This window comes from Heteronotia binoei, chromosome 16 (assembly GCF_032191835.1).
Source record: "Heteronotia binoei isolate CCM8104 ecotype False Entrance Well chromosome 16, APGP_CSIRO_Hbin_v1, whole genome shotgun sequence".
Taxonomy (NCBI): domain Eukaryota; kingdom Metazoa; phylum Chordata; class Lepidosauria; order Squamata; family Gekkonidae; genus Heteronotia; species Heteronotia binoei.
This window is the reverse complement of record NC_083238.1, coordinates 64,155,414-64,175,270: the sequence shown is the minus strand read 5'-3', so window position 1 is coordinate 64,175,270 and position 19,857 is coordinate 64,155,414. Positions and strand designations below refer to the sequence as shown.

Here is a 19,857-nt window from a genome sequence, read left to right as displayed (position 1 = left end):
AGCAGGGCTCTCCTGACGTTCTTCTCAGGGAAAGGCCTCAGCCTCTCTGCCCTGTTGTTGGCCCTCCAGAGGAACTGGTTGGCCCCTATGTGAAACAGGAGGTTGGACTAGATGGATCCTCCCTGGTCTGACCCAGCAGGGCTCTCCTGATGTTCTTAGGCTTGCCACCAATGGAGCTATGTTACTCTGCTGGGCTAAAGCTTTTAATATATGATATAAATGTTTATTACACTAAATGTCATCTGAAAAGGAATGAATAGAAAATTGCTCTTTTGTCTCCCGTTGCTAAGTGGTAATTCAGCGGTTTTCTTGACATGATGTTTTTGCAATCTTCAGGACATCAGTGAGTTAAAGGACCAGATTCAGGATGTAGAAGGAAAATACATGCAGGGATTGAAGGAAATGAAGGTACAAGCTAGCTGTAGAGTGTGCTGTTAACCTTGGCTAAACATTCAGGAAAGTAAGAAGAGATGAGTGGAATTTCACTCACGCATTGCCTTTCAGAGGTCTGAAACTGCATAACAACTTTATATCATGGAATGGGTTGCCATGGAACAACAAATGCTGAAAGAACTGCATCAAAGAGAGAAATAAAGCTGGATTTTAATATGAAATGGTAGTGTTTCCCTTTAGGTTTCAGTTTTAGTTGAAATTTTGTTTTTAAGAAAATAATAAAAAGATGGCTTTATAACATCTCTTCAGTCTAACTGCATATTTGCAATTCTGCCATTTTTGTTCCATGGAAGATAAACTGCTGTTCCTTGCTTTTTTGGAATGTACTTCTTGCTTTGTCTTGAATTCTGATTTTTTTTAAAAACAGAGACCAGTGTGTGGAGACTGCGTATAACATTGCTTTTGCTTTTGCATGCTTCATACTACCTTGAAAAGTGTGTCTAATTTAACGGAATTCTTACATTTCAAAAATATTATCGTTGAACTGACTGGCTTTAGGAAAGTGTGAGACAACCTGCAGAATCTTTTCAAATTCATGCCTGCATGCCCCTCTTAAAATTCTGTGCCACAGAATGTCAGTATGAAACAAAAGCCCAGTCACATCTCACAGGCTAATCTCATTTCTTTCTAGATGAGCTTTTGTGAGTCACTCTGGAGATCAAACTGAGAGTCTTCCTTAAGGGGGGAAGTTGCAAGGTGGTGTGGGGGGGGGGGGGGGAGGAACCTAGGCAGAGACTGAATTCTGTCATCAGTAAATCTTTGGCCGGGAGGGACGGTGGCTCAGTGGTGGAGCATTTGCTTGGGAAGCAGAAGGTCCCAGGTTCAATCCCTGGCATCTCCAAAAAAGGGTCCAGGCAAATAGGTGTGAAAAACCTCAGCTTGAGACCCTGGAGAGCCGCTGCCAGTCTGAGTAGACAATACTGATGGTGGCTCAGTGGCAGAGCATCTGCTTGGGAAGCAGAAGGTCCCAGGTTCAATCCCCGGCATCTCCAAAAAAGGGTCCAGGCAGATAGGTGTGAAAAACCTCAGCTTGAGACCCTGGAGAGCCGCTGCCAGTCTGAGAAGACAATACTGACTTTGATGGACCAAAGGTCTGATTCAGTATAAGGCAGCTTCATATGTTCATATGAATGCAGAAAGGTAGGTGTAAATCCAGTCAGAAAAAGCAGTTCTTCTCTTCGTGCCTGGAGCAGAATAGCAGCTAAAAGTAATGCTTGAAGGGATGGTCAGAGGTGCAGCCACATAAGCAAGATGATGTTTCAGTGAAAATTTACAAGTAGTAAAATGGCTTCCTGGATGGGTGTGGCTGCCCCTGCCTGAGAACAGAGTGTGGTGCCTCCAGTCCTCGAGGAGCCTGCTCTGGACCCAGGGAGTTGAAGAGCCATGGATTGGCCATCGTGGGGGGGCGGGGTGGGGCAGTTCCAGGGATTCTGGAAGGAAGGAAGGAAGGAGCATTGGAATGGCTTCAGTTATGAGCTGTTGGTGATGATCACTGGTGTTCGGGTGTTGCTTTCTCTGAGTCTCTCTTGAGGCAGGCTGGGTGTGAGTAGCAGTCCGGCTTTGATGATCAGCTCCTTTGCTGGCAGTCAGTGTGTCAACCCAAAAAAGTCTTCCCTTCTGATGGGCCAGTTGCAGCTCAGCTCTTTGCTGTAGACTTCATCTGTTCTGAGCTTGTGGGCTCCTTTGGAATGTTGACAGTGGGAGGTCAGCACCACTCCAATATGGCTGACCACCCACTCAGGAGGCAAAACCAACCCCGAAATGGTTGCCACAAGAATCATAGAGTTGGAAGGGACTGCCAGGGTCATCCAGTCCAGCCTCCTGCACAATGCAGGAAATTCACAAACACCTCCCCCTCCACACACACACGCGTGTCCCCAGTGACCCTTGATGCATGCCCAGGGGATAGCAAAAAAACTCTCCAGGTTCCCTTGCCTAACTGGCCTGGAGAAAAATTGCTTCCTCAGCCCAAAGTGGCAAACAGCATTTCCCCGGGCATGTCAGAAAGGACCACAAGAACTACGCGTTGATGCAGCCCTTCCTGTACGTACCGAGCTCTCTGGTCTGGTTTCGAGAGCCCACTGGATGCTGTTCCTCGGTGGTTTCAGGAACCATGTGGAAGCCGGCTTGTCTGGTCAGACACAGGATTTTTGGCCACCATTGCTTCCATGCGTCTCTTCAAGATTATGTGATGGATATCTTGACCCCTGGAAGCTGCCCTGAGCCTGCTTCGGCAGAAAGGGCAGGATACAAATCTAATAAATAATAATAATAGTCTCCCCCCCCCCCCCGCACTGTGGAGACCCAGAGAGGCATACCTCCTTCTCCTCTCCTCCATTTTATTCTCACAACACCCCTGAGAGGTGGGTTAGTCTGCAAGTGTGTGACTGGCACAAGGTCACCCAGCCAGCTTCCGTGGCAGAATGGGGGTGGGGGGTGGGATGAACCTGGATTTCTCATATTGTAGTCTGACTCTTTAGATACTGCACCCCACTGTGGCCGTATTGTATCCAGCACTTGAAAAGGACACATTCTAGATTTAATTTCCTGGTAGTCTGGAACAGCTAGCGAATCAGCCAGTGCCACATCATATTCAGTGGCCTGGTTGGTCCTGCACCCTGGTCTTTCTCAGATTGGAAGGAGGACTCCCCCCAACTTGCATCAAGTCAGAGAAGAATTTTACATATATAGCACCAAAAAGACAAATAAGTGTATTGCCAATCAACTCATGCTTAGAAGGCGAAATGAGACTCAACTGAGACTATTGCACATCATGAGGAGACAAGACTCCCTAGGAAAGACGATGATGATAGGGAAAGTTTGAGGCAGTGAGGAAGAAAGGAAGGTCAAGCAGAAGGTGAGGGTGGCTTCATACAGGAAGAGGCCATGAGGGCCTTCCGGCTGCAAGACCCGAACGAGGCTGCTGATGAGAGACAGCTCTGGGGGTCATTAATTCAGAAGTCCATCCTAAGCTGGAAGCAGCTTGAATACAGAAAATGAATGATCCCTCACTTGACGCCAAAAGGTGTGCTATCTGGTATATTTGGGGAATTTAAATACCATAATTTCCACACACGCATACACAACTGCCTGCCCGCCCAGTAGTAGAGAGAGGGCTACAAATTGCTGCTCCCTAAGCTTACTTTGTGTGTGTGTGTGTTTGCTAGAAGTAGTGCGAAACTAGAAAACAATAAGAGATAAATGTAGAGTGAGACCACAAACGTTGAAGAAAACGTAAGATTATTATTTGGTCATTAGAACTTTATTCATGCAGTGAGAATATTAAGTCCAATCAGCAGATTTGGTGTTAAAGCTAACAATATTGAAAACATTTGTCAATAACATATTGTCATAAAACATTCTGTCATTTGCACTGTGAACAAAATTACATTATACATTGGAATTAGCATTATCTGATGCTGTAGATTTACATAGAATGGCTTATGCTGGTTGGATTTAGGAAAGTTCAGGTTGAATATTGGTCAGCAAAATATCTGACTAGTGTTGTGTTTAATGGCACTTTTGTAACCATTCCCTACAGATCTGTCAACACTTACATGACAAACCAGGCTCTGGGAATCTGCCAGGGCGCCCTCCTCTCCCCAGATACCCTTTCTGTAGAATTTACATCCCAGAATCATAAATTGCTTTTGCTTCTCTCTAGGAGAGCCAGTTTGGTGTAGTGGTTAAGTGTGCGGACTCTTATCTGGGAGAACCGGGTTTGATTCCCCACTCCTCCACTTGCACCTGCTGGAATGGCCTTGGGTCAGCCATAGCTCTGGCAGAGGTTGTCCTTGAAAGGGCAGCTGCTGTGAGAGCCCTCTCAGCCCCACCCACCTCACAGGGTGACTGTTGTGGGGGAGGAAGGTAAAGGAAATTGTGAGCCACTCTGAGACTCTTCGGAGTGGAGAGCGGGATATAAATACAATATCTTCATCTTCTTCTTCTGTTAAATCAGTTTCTTATCCCCCTACCCCAGTTTCCTTTGCACAAACAATTTTCTCTGCAGTTTCTTGGTTTCTTCGCATTCAATGCAGCAAGGAAAATGCATGCACAAAGGCACCTTTACACTTCTAAAATAGCTCTTATTACGGAAAGTAATGTCACTGGATTAGAAAAAAAAATCGGTGAGAATCTAACCACTTTATGGATCTAAGCTTTTGACATTGGCAAGAGCTGGTCCAACTCCAATGAATCTTTTTCACAGACGTCAGATAAGTTCAAGGAAACCACTGCTCTTCTGGCATTGGACGTGGTAGATCCACTGCAAGCCCTACTTGATCTCCTAAGTCTTTCTTTCCATAGGACTCCCTAGCTGAAGTTGAGGAGAAGTACAAGAAGGCTATGCTTTCAAATGCTCAGCTAGACAATGAGAAGACAAATTTCATGTACCAAGTAGATGCTTTAAAGGATGCCTTGTTAGAACTGGAAGAACAGCTGGCAGAATCCAGAAGACAGTATGAAGAGAAAAACAAGGTCAGTCTCAGCAAGTGAGGCCATCAGAGGAAACTGAGTGAGGCTTTTTTAAACCTTTCTATTATATGCTAATATTTCCACTCAGGTTATGTGTCTTTTTAAGCCTTCTTAAAATAATAGATACTGTATGAATGTGGAGCAGAGTCCTCCCTGGCCTTTATTTAAATATTGCTGTGATGTCATTGCCCCCAAGAGCTTTGTGACCAGGCGTAGATGAAGCCTTGGCTTTATATATAGGCCAGCCCCCACTAAATGTTGAACTAGGGAAAAGGCCCACTGTGGATTGTGGTCTCTTCCACAATATATAAAGCATGTGAGCATGGCCTACTCATATAGGTAAGGCCCTGCTTCACCCAAGCTAGATATCTAGCTGACTAGGGCCAGGGCCTTCTCCGCCGTGGCCCCAGCCCGGTGGAACTCTCTGCTGAGTGACATCCATGCCCTGTCTGATCTGCTAAAGTTTTGCAGGGCCTGTAAGGCAGAGATGTTCTACCAGGCCTTTGGTTGAGGCCAGCGACCGTGTGTTGCATCTGCCTCCCCCCCATGACTGAATGCTAGCAATGCCATCTTGTTTGAAAGTATTGGAATGTTTGGAATGTTTTAAATACTGCATATTTATGGTTTTAATTTGTTTTTATACTTTATTGTATTAAATGGTTGTGAACTGCCTGAGCCCCATGCAAGCAGGGGAGGCCTGTCCAAAAATCTGATTTTAGATATAATATAATAAATAACGGCAGCTGCCTACAGGGGACCCCCCCCAAATGACAAAATTTACTTGTGCCTATTTGCATTCATAGATGCAAACTTACACATAATTAGTCCAACTTAAATAGCACTACAACTCGTCAGAATGCCAGCCCTTTCTGATTTATAGAATAGAACCTGAGTCCAGTGGCACCAGCTAAGTTTTATTCAATGTATAAGCTTTTGGGTTAATATACTGTGTAAATAGTTAGGGTGTGCTAATTTGGAGTTCTGAAAATAGTTACTCTTTAAGACCTTAATTGGAGAAATAGTTTTTTTCTTTCTTGAAGTATATGTTTTTTATGTTACTATAATTTCCTTCTCCCATCTCATGTACCCTTCCCTCTCCTTCCTACCCCAGTCCAAATAAATACATTGTTTATACAGAAGGTATAAGCTTTTGGGTGCAAGCACACTTCATTAGATACAGTGAAATAGAAATCACCAGTCCATACATGTTTTGGATCTAAGCTTTTGACCGCCCTGAGCCTGCTTCGGCGGGGAGGGCGGGATATAAATAAAAATTGTTGTTGTTGTGTTTTTATTGTTGTTTTATTTTATTTGGTCACACAATGGAACTGTGTGACCTCAGATTTGTGAGCCGCCCTGAGCCCGCCTCGGCGGAGAGGGCAGGATATAAATCAAATAAATGAATAATAAATAAATACATATGTACATATAGGTAGAAGATGAGCAGTAAATTAGCAAACAGCATAACAAAGACATTTAAGAGATTCAAGAACCAAACAGGAATAACAAGCTTAGTTTATATGATCATCATTAGCTTGGGTTTAAATCCAGGGAGAAAACATAATGAAGGAAATAAATATGTCAGAACTGGAGACTGATGAGCTAATATGTATCCTTCACTTTTGGGATGTTGAGGCGTTGAGGCCTTGCCAAGTAACACTCGGATATACTTCTGCTTATGAAAACATAGGCAAAGCTTTATTGATATGTAACTCGTTCAGTCCCTTCCATACAGAGATCTTGCCAGGAATGAAACTAAAATCTACAAATGGCACTAAGTATTTTCAGAAAAGCGCGTGCTTCCCCCCGCCCACCCACCCCCCTGAACTTTAGGGGCATAATTCTTCAGGCAGCAATTCACAGGGCCTCCCCACTCCACCCCCGCCCGGTGGAACTTCAGAGACATAATTCTGCCTGCAGCAGTTCACAGGGCCCTCATCTCCTTCTCTCCAGAGACCACGTGAAGGACTTTCCCAGCCAGCCACTCTCTCCAGGCGGTGTAAAAGAATTGGGGGTGGGGGGGAGCAGAGGCCTGGGTTCTCGGGCAGCTTCCAGTGGCCTCAGTGTGAGAATCAAAACAACCTCACACCAACCATTCCAGTAACACCATAAGAGACCCACAGCCAGACAGTAATAATTATGTTGTATGTGAAACGTTTCAGAAAGAAAAATAACACATGGCGGGAGACATACTGTGGACCGAGACTCTTCTGTGATATCCACCCAAGATGCTAACAGCAGGGTCTCTGCTAATTACCCTCAGCATCCCACAATTCAGGATCCATATGCATGACGCTGTTAACGTAATTTGCTGGTTGCTTGGAAAAATAGTAATAACGTATAGGCAGACTGGATAACTTAAAATATATTTGATGGTTACAAAATTTTGATTTTCTTGTAATGCCAACTTAATATGTGGTTTTTACTCTGATAAAACGTTGTTAAGTCTGAATTTTCAATAAAGCTTTGAAAATCGAAAAGAAAAAGAAAAGGATCCATCTGCTGATCCATCTCCAATTTTGACACATTTCCTTCATTGTACATTCCCCAGGAATTAAACCCAAACAAATGGTAACCATATAAAGTAAGCTTGTTATTCCTGTTTGGTCCCTGCATCTCTGGAATCTCTCCATCCTGCTGAATGCTCATTTACTGCTCATCCTCTGTCCTCTATGTATGGATCAGTAATTTCCCTTGTGCTGTGTCCGAAGAAATGTGCATGCAGGCAAAAGCTGGTGCCTGGGGTAAAACTTGGTTGGTCTTCTGTGGCCCCAGAAGGTAGGACCAGAACCAGTGGGTTGGAATTGAATCAAAAGAGTTTCCTGCTCAACGTTAGGAAGAACTTCCTGACTGTTAGAGCGGTTCCTCAATGGAACAGGCTTCCTTCTCGGGAGGTGGTGGGCTCTCCTTCCTTGGAGGTTTTTAAACAGAGGCTAGATGGCCATCTGACAGCAATGAAGATCCTGTGAATTTAGGGGGAGGTGTTTGTGAGTTTCCTGCATTGTTCAGGGGGTTGGACTAGATGACCCTGGAGGTCCCTTCCAACTCTGTGATTCTAGGATTAGGAAGAACTTCCTGACCATTAGAGCGGTTCCTCAGTGGAACAGGCTTACTCCTTGGGAGGTGGTGGGCTCTCCTTCCTTGGATGTTTTTAAACAGAGGCTAGATGGCCATCTGACAGCGATGAAGATCCTGTGAATTTAGGGGGAGGTCTTTGTCAGTTTCCTGCCTTGTGCAGGGGGTTGGACTAGATGACCCTGGAGGTCCCTTCCAATTCTGTGATTCTAGGATTAGGAAGAACTTCCTAACCGTTAGAGCGGTTCCTCAGTGGAAGAGGCTTCCTCCTTGGGAGGTGGTGGGCTCTCCTTCCTTGGAGGTTTTTAAACAGAGGCTAGATGGCCATCTGACAGCGATGAAGATCCTGTGAATTTAGGGAGAGGTGTTTGTGAGTTTCCTGCATTGTGCAGGGGGTTGGACTAGATGACTCTGGAGGTCCCTTCCAACTCTGTGATTCTAGGATTAGGAAGAACTTCCTAACCGTTAGAGCGGTTTGTATATGTCTGAACTGAAGATATATGTTTTAATTCCCCTGTGTCAATCAATTATGGAATATTCTACAAAAAATTACTTTAATGATGATTGTAAAATGTTTGCTTGTAGGATTTTGAAAGAGAAAAACATGCTCATAGTTTATTGCAATTTCAATTCATGGAAGTCAAAGAAGTTTTGAAGCAAAGAGAAGAACTACTTGCAGTAAGTCAATTCTCAGCACTATGAAAATAATGATGTGTTGTCTGGAAAAAATGCAGATAATCTGTGATCCACTGAATTTTTCATCCAAAGTAAATGCAGTGGGAAGAGTTTGGTGCAACAGCAGAAGCCAGAACAACCTAATCTCTGATTCCATTCTCATCCAGACATACCAGCAACCTCACAGGGTGTCTGTTGTGGGGGAGGAAGGGAAAGGAGAGTGTGAGCTGCTCTGAGACTCTTTGGAGTGGAGGGCGGGATATAAATCCAATATCATCTTCTTCTTATGGTGGCTTTTCTACACACAAACTATCAATGAAATATCCTCCTCCTGTGTTGAGCCCATCTCTGGTGTTCTGCATCTGTGCTGGAGATGCTGTGGCATTTCAGACAGTCTAGAAGGTTATGATGGGGATGGGCGCTGGATGTGCTGGAGGGGTTTCTGCACGGCTCAAAGATGCCGCAGTGCATTTGCTTCTCACAAAACATCCTTCGGTGCTCTGGTTCTCTGATTGTCAGAACTTCCACTCTGTCTGCAGGGTCCCACCTTCGGAGAGTGGCGTGCAGGTGTGCCCAGTGCCTTCACGCTGCTTCCGACCTCGGGATGCCTGATGGGTTCATGACAGCCATTCTCAGGCCTTGGAGGCTGCTGTGGAGGAGCTTCCCTTGATGGGATCCACCCCTTTCCTTCCTTCCTTCCTTCTGCCTGCCATTTTTTTTCTGGTGTCTTCCCGTGGGGTGCCAAGGCCTAAGAGCCTCAATCTAGTGACTTCAGCTTCTAGGGAGAGCTCAGGCTTCATTTGGTATAAATCCCTCCCTCCCCCTTGCCTTTTTGGCAGTCCACCATATCCGTAAAACTCTCCTCCTCCTCCAGCACCCCCTTTCAAAGGAACCAGCTTTCTTCCCGGCAGCTTCCTTCCTTGCCCACCTTTCCCAGCCACGCGTTGGAGTCATGGGGGACTGTACAGCATGAGCCCAGGCAAACTTGGTAGCCTTGGAAGCTCAGCGGGGTCGATTCTGGCAAGCATTGGGATGATGAGAGACCTCCTTGGAGCACCAGAGGCAGGAGACAGGGGCAGGCTTGGTTCAGCCACCTCCCTGAAGATCCTCCAGGCCCCCCGGTGGGGTGGGGAGGCACTCCCCCGAGGTTGCCATGACTTCCAGGAGCACAAATGCCAAGAAGAGTATGGCATGGATTCGCTTGCTCTTGGTGGCCGCCAGCAAGACCTCCTTCCTTTTAGGGGTCTTTTCTAGCTCCGTCTTGGGTGGCTTCCCCAGTCCCCGCCACCTTCTGTCAAGGAGTAGAAGATCTTGAACCGTTTCAGTCTCTTTATTGTCCGCCTTAGAGAGAGGACTTCCCCAGCAGCCCCCTTGATCTTCAGCTGCGATCCTGCTTTGGCACTTCCTGCCTTAGCCTTCATCAGAAGTTCTTTCAAGATTTTGTTGCTTCCTGGCATTCACAGGGTGTCTTCTGCACGTCTCATGTTGATCATGCTCCTTCCAACTCCCCCTTCCTCTAACTCTAAGCCATTTTTTTTTGTGAACATGCTGGGAACGTGAGAGCAATTTGGGTTAAGACAAGACCCAGGAAAGAGTCTGGAGAAGGTTCTTCTGCTTCTCTGACCACCAGTCCTGGTCCCAGAACGGCAGGACTGGAGGGTGCTGGGGCTTGTATTCCTGCAGCCACCCTTGCGCCCCCCAGAGATCTACGTGCTGCTTCTGAGACAGCGGGTCCCATTGGGAGCGTCTTGCAGATGGCTCAATGCGTCTGACCCCCTTCGTACTGCCGTGAAGGACGGTCCACTGGGAATAGCAGCTGTGACTGTTCCTCAGCCTGTCCACAGCTGCACCCTTGGGTGCAAATCAACCTTGAGACTGCTCTCCTTGCGACTGTCGCTTTCGGGGGATCGGAGGCTCCCCCCACCCTGTGGGCATGCTCAGAACCAGCCTCTTTGAGGAGACCTGGAGGCTAGGGTGACCATAATGTCTGAAGGCCAGCCAGGGACACTGGGGGGGGGGGGGTGTGCCGGAAACAGGAAGTGACGTCACTTCCGGTGACGTCACTTCCGGTGATGTCATGCCACCACCGGAAACAGGAAGTGGCATCACTTCCTGTGACATCATTTCCCCCGCGTCACCTGCCGGAAACAGGAAGTGACTTCACAGCACTTCCTGTGACGTCCCCAAAAATCCCCCAAATATCACCGCCGGAAACAATTTTGTTCTCAAATCCTGTATATACTTCATCAGTATATGGGATAAGGCACTTTCTCAACTGTGCTGCATAATGCAGCCTATTTATTTTGTCCTGTTGGCTCTGTTGGCTCTATCTGCGCCACCTTCATCACTTTCGGGGTGTGGATCCCCCAGTGGGGTGGTCTCCCGACTCCCTCCGCCGACTGTTTCTGATAGCCCTGCGCCCCCTCTTTCATTTGATATGTGTCCCGTGCGGGTGCCACCCTCCCGCCGGGAGATGCCGCAAAATGAGCCCCCTTGAGGCTTATGGCGGCAGGGCTCGGGGGAAGCGAGCTAGACTGCTGTTCTTTTGAGGGGTTATAGAGTGTTTCGAGCCCGTCCCTGTGGCATCGGTCCCATCGTTGTGGGACCAAGGGGGCCGGCGCAGCGGCACACCGAAGCAGCCTGTCACTAATAACACCGGTCAAGATGCAGGACAGGAACCTGGAAGTGACCGACAGGCTGCTTCAGCGTGCCGCTGCGCCGGCCCCCTGGGCCCCACAATGATGGGACCGATGCCACAGGGACGGGCTCGAAACACTCTATAACCCCTCAAAAGAACAGCAGTCTAGCTCGCTTCCCCCGAGCCCTGCCGCCATAAGCCTCAAGGGGGCTCATTTTGCGGCATCTCCCGGCGGGAGGGTGGCACCCGCACGGGACACATATCAAATGAAAGAGGGGGCGCAGGGCTATCAGAAACAGCCGGCGGAGGGAGTCGGGAGACCACTCCACTGGGGGATCCACACCCCGAAAGTGATGAAGGTGGCGCAGATAGAGCCAACAGAGCCAACAGGACAAAATAAATAGGCTGCATTATGCAGCACAGTTGAGAAAGTGCCTTATCCCATATACTGATGAAGTAAATACAGGATCTGAGAACAAAATTGCACTAGAAGACACAAACACAAAGCTCCCTTACACTGAATCAGTGCTTGGGTCCACCAAAGTCAGTATTGTCACATAAGAGAAGCCCTGTTGGATCAGGCCAGTGGCCCATCCAGTCCAACACTCTGCATCACATAACAACATAAGAGAAGCCCTGTTGGATCAGGCCAGTGGCCCATCCAGTCCAACACTCTGCATCACATAACAACATAAGAGAAGCCCTGTTGGATCAGGCCAGTGGCCCATCCAGTCCAACACTCTGCGTCACATAACAACATAAGAGAAGCCCTGTTGGATCAGGCCAGTGGCCCATCCAGTCCAACACTCTGCATCACATAACAACATAAGAGAAGCCCTGTTGGATCAGGCCAGTGGCCCATCCAGTCCAACACTCTGCGTCACATAAGAACATAAGAGAAGCCCTGTTGGATCAGGCCAGTGGCCCATCCAGTCCAACACTCTGCGTCACATAAGAACATAAGAGAAGCCCTGTTGGATCAGGCCAGTGGCCCATCCAGTCCAACACTCTGCATCACATAAGAACATAAGAGAAGCCCTGTTGGATCAGGCCAGTGGCCCATCCAGTCCAACACTTTGCGTCACATAAGAACATAAGAGAAGCCCTGTTGGATCAGGCCAGTGGCCCATCCAGTCCAACACTCTGCATCACATAACAACATAAGGAGGGAGGGAGGGAAGGAAGGAAGGAAGGGAGGAAGGGAAGAAGGGAAGAAAGGAAGAAGGGAGGGAGGGAAGGAAGGAAGGAAGGGAGGGAAGGGAGGGAGGAAGGGAGGGAAGGAAGGAAGGAAGGAAGGAAGGAAGGAAGGAGGGAAGGAGGGAAGGAGGGAAGGGGGAGGGAGGGAGGGAAGGAAGGAAGGAAGGGGGAGGGAGGGAAGGAAGGAAGGGGGGAGGGAGGGAAGGAAGGAAGGAAGAAAGGAAGGGAGGAGGGAGGGAAGGAAGGAAGGCAAGGGAGGGAGGGAAGGAAGGAAGAAAGGAAGGGAGGGAGGAGGGAGGGAAGGAAGGAAGGGAAGGGAGTGAGGGAAGGAAGGAAGAAAGGAAGAAAGGGAGGAGGGAGGGAAGGAAGGAAGGAAGGGAAGGGAGTGAGGGAAGGAAGGAAGGAAGGAAGAAAGGAAGGAAGGAAGGGAGGAGGGAGGGAAGAAAGGAAGGCCGCCCCCCGCCCCCCCCCCGCTTTCGGCCCCCTTACCTTAATCCAGGGCGGCGGATCCAGCGGCGGCGGCGGCGGGGAGTCCTCCGGCGGCGGCCTCGCGGCGAGGGAGGGAGGGAGCTGCCGGGGCTGGCCTCTGGAGGCCTCCAGGGACCAGCGCCGGGCCTCTCCGATACCGGCGCTGGCCTCTGGAGGCCTCCAGGGACCAGCGCCGGCTGCTCCGCGGCTTCCCCGCGGCCTCCACTGGTCCCTGGAGGCCCTCCAGAGACTCTGGAGGGCCTCCAGGGACCAGCGGAGGCCGCGGGGAAGCCTTCGCTGGCCGGCGCTGGTCCCGGAAGGCCTTCCAGAGCCTCTGGAAGGCCTTCCGGGACCAGCGCCGGGTGCCCCGCGGCTTCCCCGCGGCCTCCGCTGGTCCCTGGAGGCCCTCCAGAGACTCTGGAGGGCCTCCAGGGACCAGCGGAGGCCGCGGGGAAGCCTTCGCTGGCCGGCGCTGGTCCCGGAAGGCCTTCCAGAGGCTCTGGAAGGCCTTCCGGGACCAGCGCCGGGTGCCCCGCGGCCTCCCCGCGGCCTCCGCTGGTCCCTGGAGGCCCTCCAGAGACTCTGGAGGGCCTCCAGGGACCAGCGGAGGCCGCGGGGAAGCCTTCGCTGGCCGGCGCTGGTCCCGGAAGGCCTTCCAGAGCCTCTGGAAGGCCTTCCGGGACCAGCGCCGGGTGCCCCGCGGCTTCCCCGCGGCCTCCGCTGGTCCCTGGAGGCCCTCCAGAGACTCTGGAGGGCCTCCAGGGACCAGCGGAGGCCGCGGGGAAGCCTTCGCTGGCCGGCGCTGGTCCCGGAAGGCCTTCCAGAGGCTCTGGAAGGCCTTCCGGGACCAGCGCCGGGTGCCCCGCGGCCTCCCCGCGGCCTCCGCTGGTCCCTGGAGGCCCTCCAGAGACTCTGGAGGGCCTCCAGGGACCAGCGGAGGCCGCGGGGAAGCCTTCGCTGGCCGGCGCTGGTCCCGGAAGGCCTTCCAGAGGCTCTGGAAGGCCTTCCGGGACCAGCGCCGGGTGCCCCGCGGCTTCCCCGCGGCCTCCGCTGGTCCCTGGAGGCCCTCCAGAGACTCTGGAGGGCCTCCAGGGACCAGCGGAGGCCGCGGGGAAGCCTTCGCTGGCCGGCGCTGGTCCCGGAAGGCCTTCCAGAGGCTCTGGAAGGCCTTCCGGGACCAGCGCCGGGTGCCCCGCGGCCTCCCCGCGGCCTCCGCTGGTCCCTGGAGGCCCTCCAGAGACTCTGGAGGGCCTCCAGGGACCAGCGGAGGCCGCGGGGAAGCCTTCGCTGGCCGGCGCTGGTCCCGGAAGGCCTTCCAGAGCCTCTGGAAGGCCTTCCGGGACCAGCGCCGGGTGCCCCGCGGCTTCCCCGCGGCCTCCGCTGGTCCCTGGAGGCCCTCCAGAGACTCTGGAGGGCCTCCAGGGACCAGCGGAGGCCGCGGGGAAGCCTTCGCTGGCCGGCGCTGGTCCCGGAAGGCCTTCCAGAGGCTCTGGAAGGCCTTCCGGGACCAGCGCCGGGTGCCCCGCGGCCTCCCCGCGGCCTCCGCTGGTCCCTGGAGGCCCTCCAGAGACTCTGGAGGGCCTCCAGGGACCAGCGGAGGCCGCGGGGAAGCCTTCGCTGGCCGGCGCTGGTCCCGGAAGGCCTTCCAGAGCCTCTGGAAGGCCTTCCGGGACCAGCGCCGGGTGCCCCGCGGCTTCCCCGCGGCCTCCGCTGGTCCCTGGAGGCCCTCCAGAGACTCTGGAGGGCCTCCAGGGACCAGCGGAGGCCGCGGGGAAGCCTTCGCTGGCCGGCGCTGGTCCCGGAAGGCCTTCCAGAGCCTCTGGAAGGCCTTCCGGGACCAGCGCCGGGTGCCCCGCGGCTTCCCCGCGGCCTCCGCTGGTCCCTGGAGGCCCTCCAGAGACTCTGGAGGGCCTCCAGGGACCAGCGGAGGCCGCGGGGAAGCCTTCGCTGGCCGGCGCTGGTCCCCGAAGGCCTTCCAGAGGCTCTGGAAGGCCTTCCGGGACCAGCGCCGGGTGCCCCGCGGCCTCTCCGCGGCCTCCGCTGGTCGCTGGAGGCCCTCCAGAGTCTCTGGAGGGCTTCCAGCGACCAGCGGAGGCCACGGAGAGGCCTCCACCACTGCCGCCGGGCCCCGCGCGCGGGCGGGGAAGGCGGGGAGTGAGGGTGGGAGCGTCCCTGCGCGTGCGCAGGGGCCCTGCGCAGGCGCAGGGACGCTCCCTCCCTCACTCCCCGCCTTCCCCGCCCGCGCCCGCGGCCCACCGGCTCCTGGGCTGCCTAAACCGGGACCTTTAATGGTCCCGGTATAGGCAGCCCGGGATCCGGGATTGGGTGGCCAGATCCGTGAATGTCCCGGGAGACCGGGACGGTCTGGCCACCCTACTGGAGGCACCAGGCAGTTGCAGCTGTTTTCCCTCAAGGGCTCCTGAACCAGGGTCAGCCTCAAGAGGAGACTCCTGCTGGGGCCTTGACTCAGCTCCGTCCCCAGGGCAAGACTCTGCCCTCTCCTCCCCCCCCCCGAGGCCCCAGGGATGAATCTGGCTCAGGGCGCTTGAACGGGACCGCCGATGCTTGCCTTCGACCCAAAGCCGCTCTCCCCCCAGCCCCCGCATGATGATTTCAAAGTCTGGAGCTCGTCTTCCGTATGGCTAGTGCCCCAGGCCCCTGTGGTTGGTCAGCAACCTCCAAAGGAAGTTTAGAGCACTAAGTCAGGGGCAGAAGTAAAAATACCAACAGTTACAGACCAAAGTACACACATTTATTCCAAAAACATATCATAAGAACATAAGAACATAAGAGAAGCCATGTTAGATCAGGCCAATGGCCCATCCAGTCCAACATTCTGTGTCACACAGCGGCCAAATATATATATATATATATATATACACACACACACACACACTGTGGCTAATAGCCACTGATGGACCTCTGCTCCATATTTTTATCTAACCCCCTCTTGAAGGTGGCTATGCTTGTGGCCGCCACCACCTCCTGTGGCTGTGAATTCCACATGTTAATCACCCTTTGGGTGAAGAAGTACTTCCTTTTATCCGTTTTAACCTGTCTGCTCAGCAATTTCATCGAATGCCCACGAGTTCTCGTATTGTGAGAAAGGGAGAAAAGTACTTCTTTCTCTACTTTCTCCATCCCATGCATTATCTTGTAAACCTCTATCATGTCACCCCGCAGTCGACGTTTCTCCAAGCTAAAGAGCCCTAGGCGTTTCAACCTTTCTTCATAGGGAAGGTGTTCCAGCCCTTTAATCATTCTAGTTGCCCTTTTCTGAACTTTCTCCAATGCTATAATATCCTTTTTGAGGTGCGGCGACCAGAACTGCACACAGTACTCCAAATGAGACCGCACCATCGATTTATACAGGGGCATTATGATACTGCCTGATTTGTTTTCAATTCCCTTCCTAATAATTCCCAGCATGGCGTTGGCCTTTTTTATTGCAAACGCACACTGCCTTGACATTTTCAGTGAATTATCTACCACGACCCCAAGATCTCTCTCTTGGTCAGTCTCTGCCAGTTCACACCCCATCAACTTGTATTTGTAGGTGGGATTCTTGGCCCCAATGTGCATTACTTTGCACTTGGCCACATTGAACCGCATCTGCCACGTTGACGCCCACTCAGCCAGCCTCAACAGATCCCTTTGGAGTTCCTCACAATCCTCTCTGGTTCTCACCACCCTGAACAATTTAGTGTCATCCGCAAATTTGGCCACTTCACTGCTCACTCCCAACTCTAAATCATTTATGAACAAGTTAAAGAGCATGGGACCCAGTACCGAGCCCTGCGGCACCCCACTGCTTACCGTCCTCCACTGCGAAGACTGCCCATTTATACTCACTCTCTGCTTCCTATTACTCAGCCAGTTTTTGATCCACAAGAGGACCTGTCCTTTTACTCCATGACTCTCAAGCTTTCTAAGGAGCCTTTGATCAAAAGCTTGTAGGGGCCCAAATGAAGCCCCATAAAATCATCCAAGTGATAAATGCCCATGGAAGAGCCAGGGATGACCTGATGTCTTTTGGCCTGCAGAGGTTTCGCAGCCAGACCCAGAGAGACGACTCCCTCCACAGGGGACTTCTGGGTAGATGCTCACGGCAGGCCAGCCAAGGCCATCTCCAGAAGGGACTGAGCAGTAGCATTGTGTAGAGGCAAGTCTCTGCCTGGAACAGGAGGCAAGAGGGCTCTTTTTTCTCTGCTCATCCCCACATGCAGAGGTCTTTGCAAGCTGTGAAGAATTCACCGTTTGTCTTCTTGGCCCTCAACTTGCCCAGAAGATCATTTCCCTGGTGCTGACTGAGGAAAGGAAGCCTCTTCCTCACTGCCAGGCTGCAAAGAGGGAAGCCACAGCAGCCCCAACTGCGCCTGCACAGAAGGGAGGAGGAGGACTGAGCTGCTTGGGGTGGGTTCGGGTGGAGGCAGCTCCCCAAGGGAGGCACAAAGCCCACAAGGGTCCTGGGGTCCAGTGGGGCAGATCCCAGAGACAACAAGCCAGGCCACAGTCCAGGAAGTCCAAAACAAGGCAAGGCCCAGTGGCGGCAGCAGGAGCACAAGCGCCGTAGACCTCTTGCCTGCCTGCTGGCTCACCCTCTTCTGGCCGCTTTTGCCACGAGCCACCCAGGGGCAGTGCTGAGGCAGCCGGCAGGAGCTCAAACGCCAAGGCAGAGGTTGATGGGTGCTGTGCTGCCAGTGGCACCACTCCTGGGCCTGCCTTTCTGGGGCTTCTGCTTCAGCCCCGGGTCCCAGGCTGCAGGACTCTGAGGTTGTGGGGCACTGGCTTTGGCCTGAGATGCCGCCTGGCGGAGGGAGGCTCTCTCTTGTCCAGTGGGTCTTCCTGCAGATCCGAGGGTGGCTGTGGCCAGCTTCCTCTGCCTCTTCCTCACCCCAGGAGGAGGAGGAGGGGGTAGCGTGGGCAGGCAGACCCACGGCATGCCTTCTTGTTGCCTGTAAGGCTGCCATTTGCCTTTTATCCATAAGTTGGAAAGGTTTGGGATTTCAGAAATATGGGAGGTGCATATGTTTGCCCCAGTGCATGTGACTTTTTCTTTTGCAAGCTTAGATCTCCCCCCACACTGCCCTTCTGATTAACTCTCTTGTCTACTTTCTGTCTTTTTGCTTGCTCCTTCCTGCCCCTCAGGAAATCCAACAGCTGCAACAGAAACAGGAGGGCTGCATCAGGGAAATGTCTGATCTTCAAGAGACAATAGAGTGGAAAGAGAAAAAGATAGGGGTAGGAGTTTCTGTGTGGCTTGTCAGTGCTCTCGTTTGAACCAAAGAATGCTATAAAAATGTGTCATGAACATTGTTCCCTCGCAGCTGAGTGAGGGTGGGCTAGCTCACAGTTTTTTAGCCTCTGGCTCACACTTTTTTTGTCCTAGCTCAGGAAGGATGGCCCCAGAGCAAACTAATTCATGCAGTAGCCAAATTGCTCCCTCACTACTTCAATGCCAGGAGCTCACAAAGTAGAATTTTTGCTCACAAGATTCCACAGCTTAGAGGGAGCATTGGTTGTGAATGCAGTTAATATTTTCTTCCCCTATTTCTTTATTTTCCCTTCCCTCCCCCCCCCCCCCCCGCAAGTGGTGGGCGTTGTGAAGGACAGCTGCTGGGGTATGTTCTAGAAAAAAAGCCCACAAGGGTCCAGTGGGGCAGATCCCAGAGACAACAAGCCAGGCCACAGTCCAGGAAGTCCAAAACAAGGCAAGGCCCAGTGGCGCCAGAAGCCCTGTTGGATCAGGCCAGTGGCCCATCCAGTCCAACACTCTGTGTCACAGTGTCACATAAGAACAGAAGAGAAGCCCTGTTGGATCAGGCCAAAGGCCCATCCAGTCCAACACTCTGTGTCACATAAGAACATAAGAGAAGCCCTGTTGGATCAGGCCAGTGGCCCCTCCAGTCCAACACTCTGTGTCACATAAGAACATAAGAGAAGCCCTGTTGGATCAGGCCAATGGCCCCTCCAGTCCAACACTCTGTGTCACATAAGAACATTAGAGAAACCATGTTAGACCAGGCCAAAGGCCCATCCAGTCCAACATTCTGTGTCACATAAGAACATAAGAGAAGCCCTGTTGGATCAGGCCAGTGGCCCTTCCAGTCCAACACTCTGTGTCACACAATGGCCAAGAAAAAACAGGTGTCATCAGGAGGTCCACCAGTGGGGCCAGGACACTAGAAGCCCTCCCACTGTGCCCCCCCAAGCACCAAGAATACAGAGCATCCCTGCCCCAGACATGAGAGCATAAGAGAAGCCCTGTTGGATCAGGCCAGTGGCCCATCCAGACCAACACTCTGTGTCACACAATGGCCAAAAACTCAGGTGCCTTCAGGAGGTCCACCAGTGCCCCCCCAGCACCCAGAATGCAGAGCATCCCTGCCCCAGACAGAGAGTTCCAACAATAAGCTGTGGCTAAGAGGGGCCTCTGCTCCAGATGACAACAGGCTGATGACGACAGTCCCAAGAGAGGCAGTGGTTCCGATGAACAGCCTGGGGGGGGGGGGCTCTTGGGAGGGGGCGAGAGGGATCCGGCCTGCCGCTAAGCCACAAGTAGAACCTTCCATGCCTCTGAAGGCAGAGGTGTAACTGAGGGCAAAGCAAACCTGGCTCCCCCAAAACCATAGGAGGCCGTGCGGTCCTCTCTGTTGATAGAAATGGCCTATCCCCCCCCATCTCACCCCCCCCCCCCGCTTAAGGGTTTGGGGGCTCTTCAAGACAATATGCTGCACAGCCCAGATAGCGGCAGGAAAAGAGAAAGGCAGAAACCCCACCAAAAACTTCTCATGTAAACTTCTGCTCCATTTGTCAGGCTTCCACAAGAGCAGCAGGGGCAGGGTTTGTTTTGGGGAAGGCCTTCTGACTTGGAGGGA

At 52.2% G+C, this 19,857-nt stretch overlaps 1 protein-coding gene across 1 annotated transcript in view; it reads left to right on the top strand.

Annotated features, from left to right (window-relative positions):
- Positions 1-19,857, top strand: part of LRRFIP1 (LRR binding FLII interacting protein 1) — a 104,029-nt gene that overhangs the window by 54,591 nt on the left and 29,581 nt on the right. Inside the window, exons 10-13 of the mRNA XM_060257070.1 lie at positions 337-408; positions 4,759-4,929; positions 8,587-8,679; positions 18,128-18,220. Coding sequence (XP_060113053.1) covers positions 337-408; positions 4,759-4,929; positions 8,587-8,679; positions 18,128-18,220 — 429 coding nt within the window. The remainder of the gene's footprint in view (positions 1-336; positions 409-4,758; positions 4,930-8,586; positions 8,680-18,127; positions 18,221-19,857) is intronic.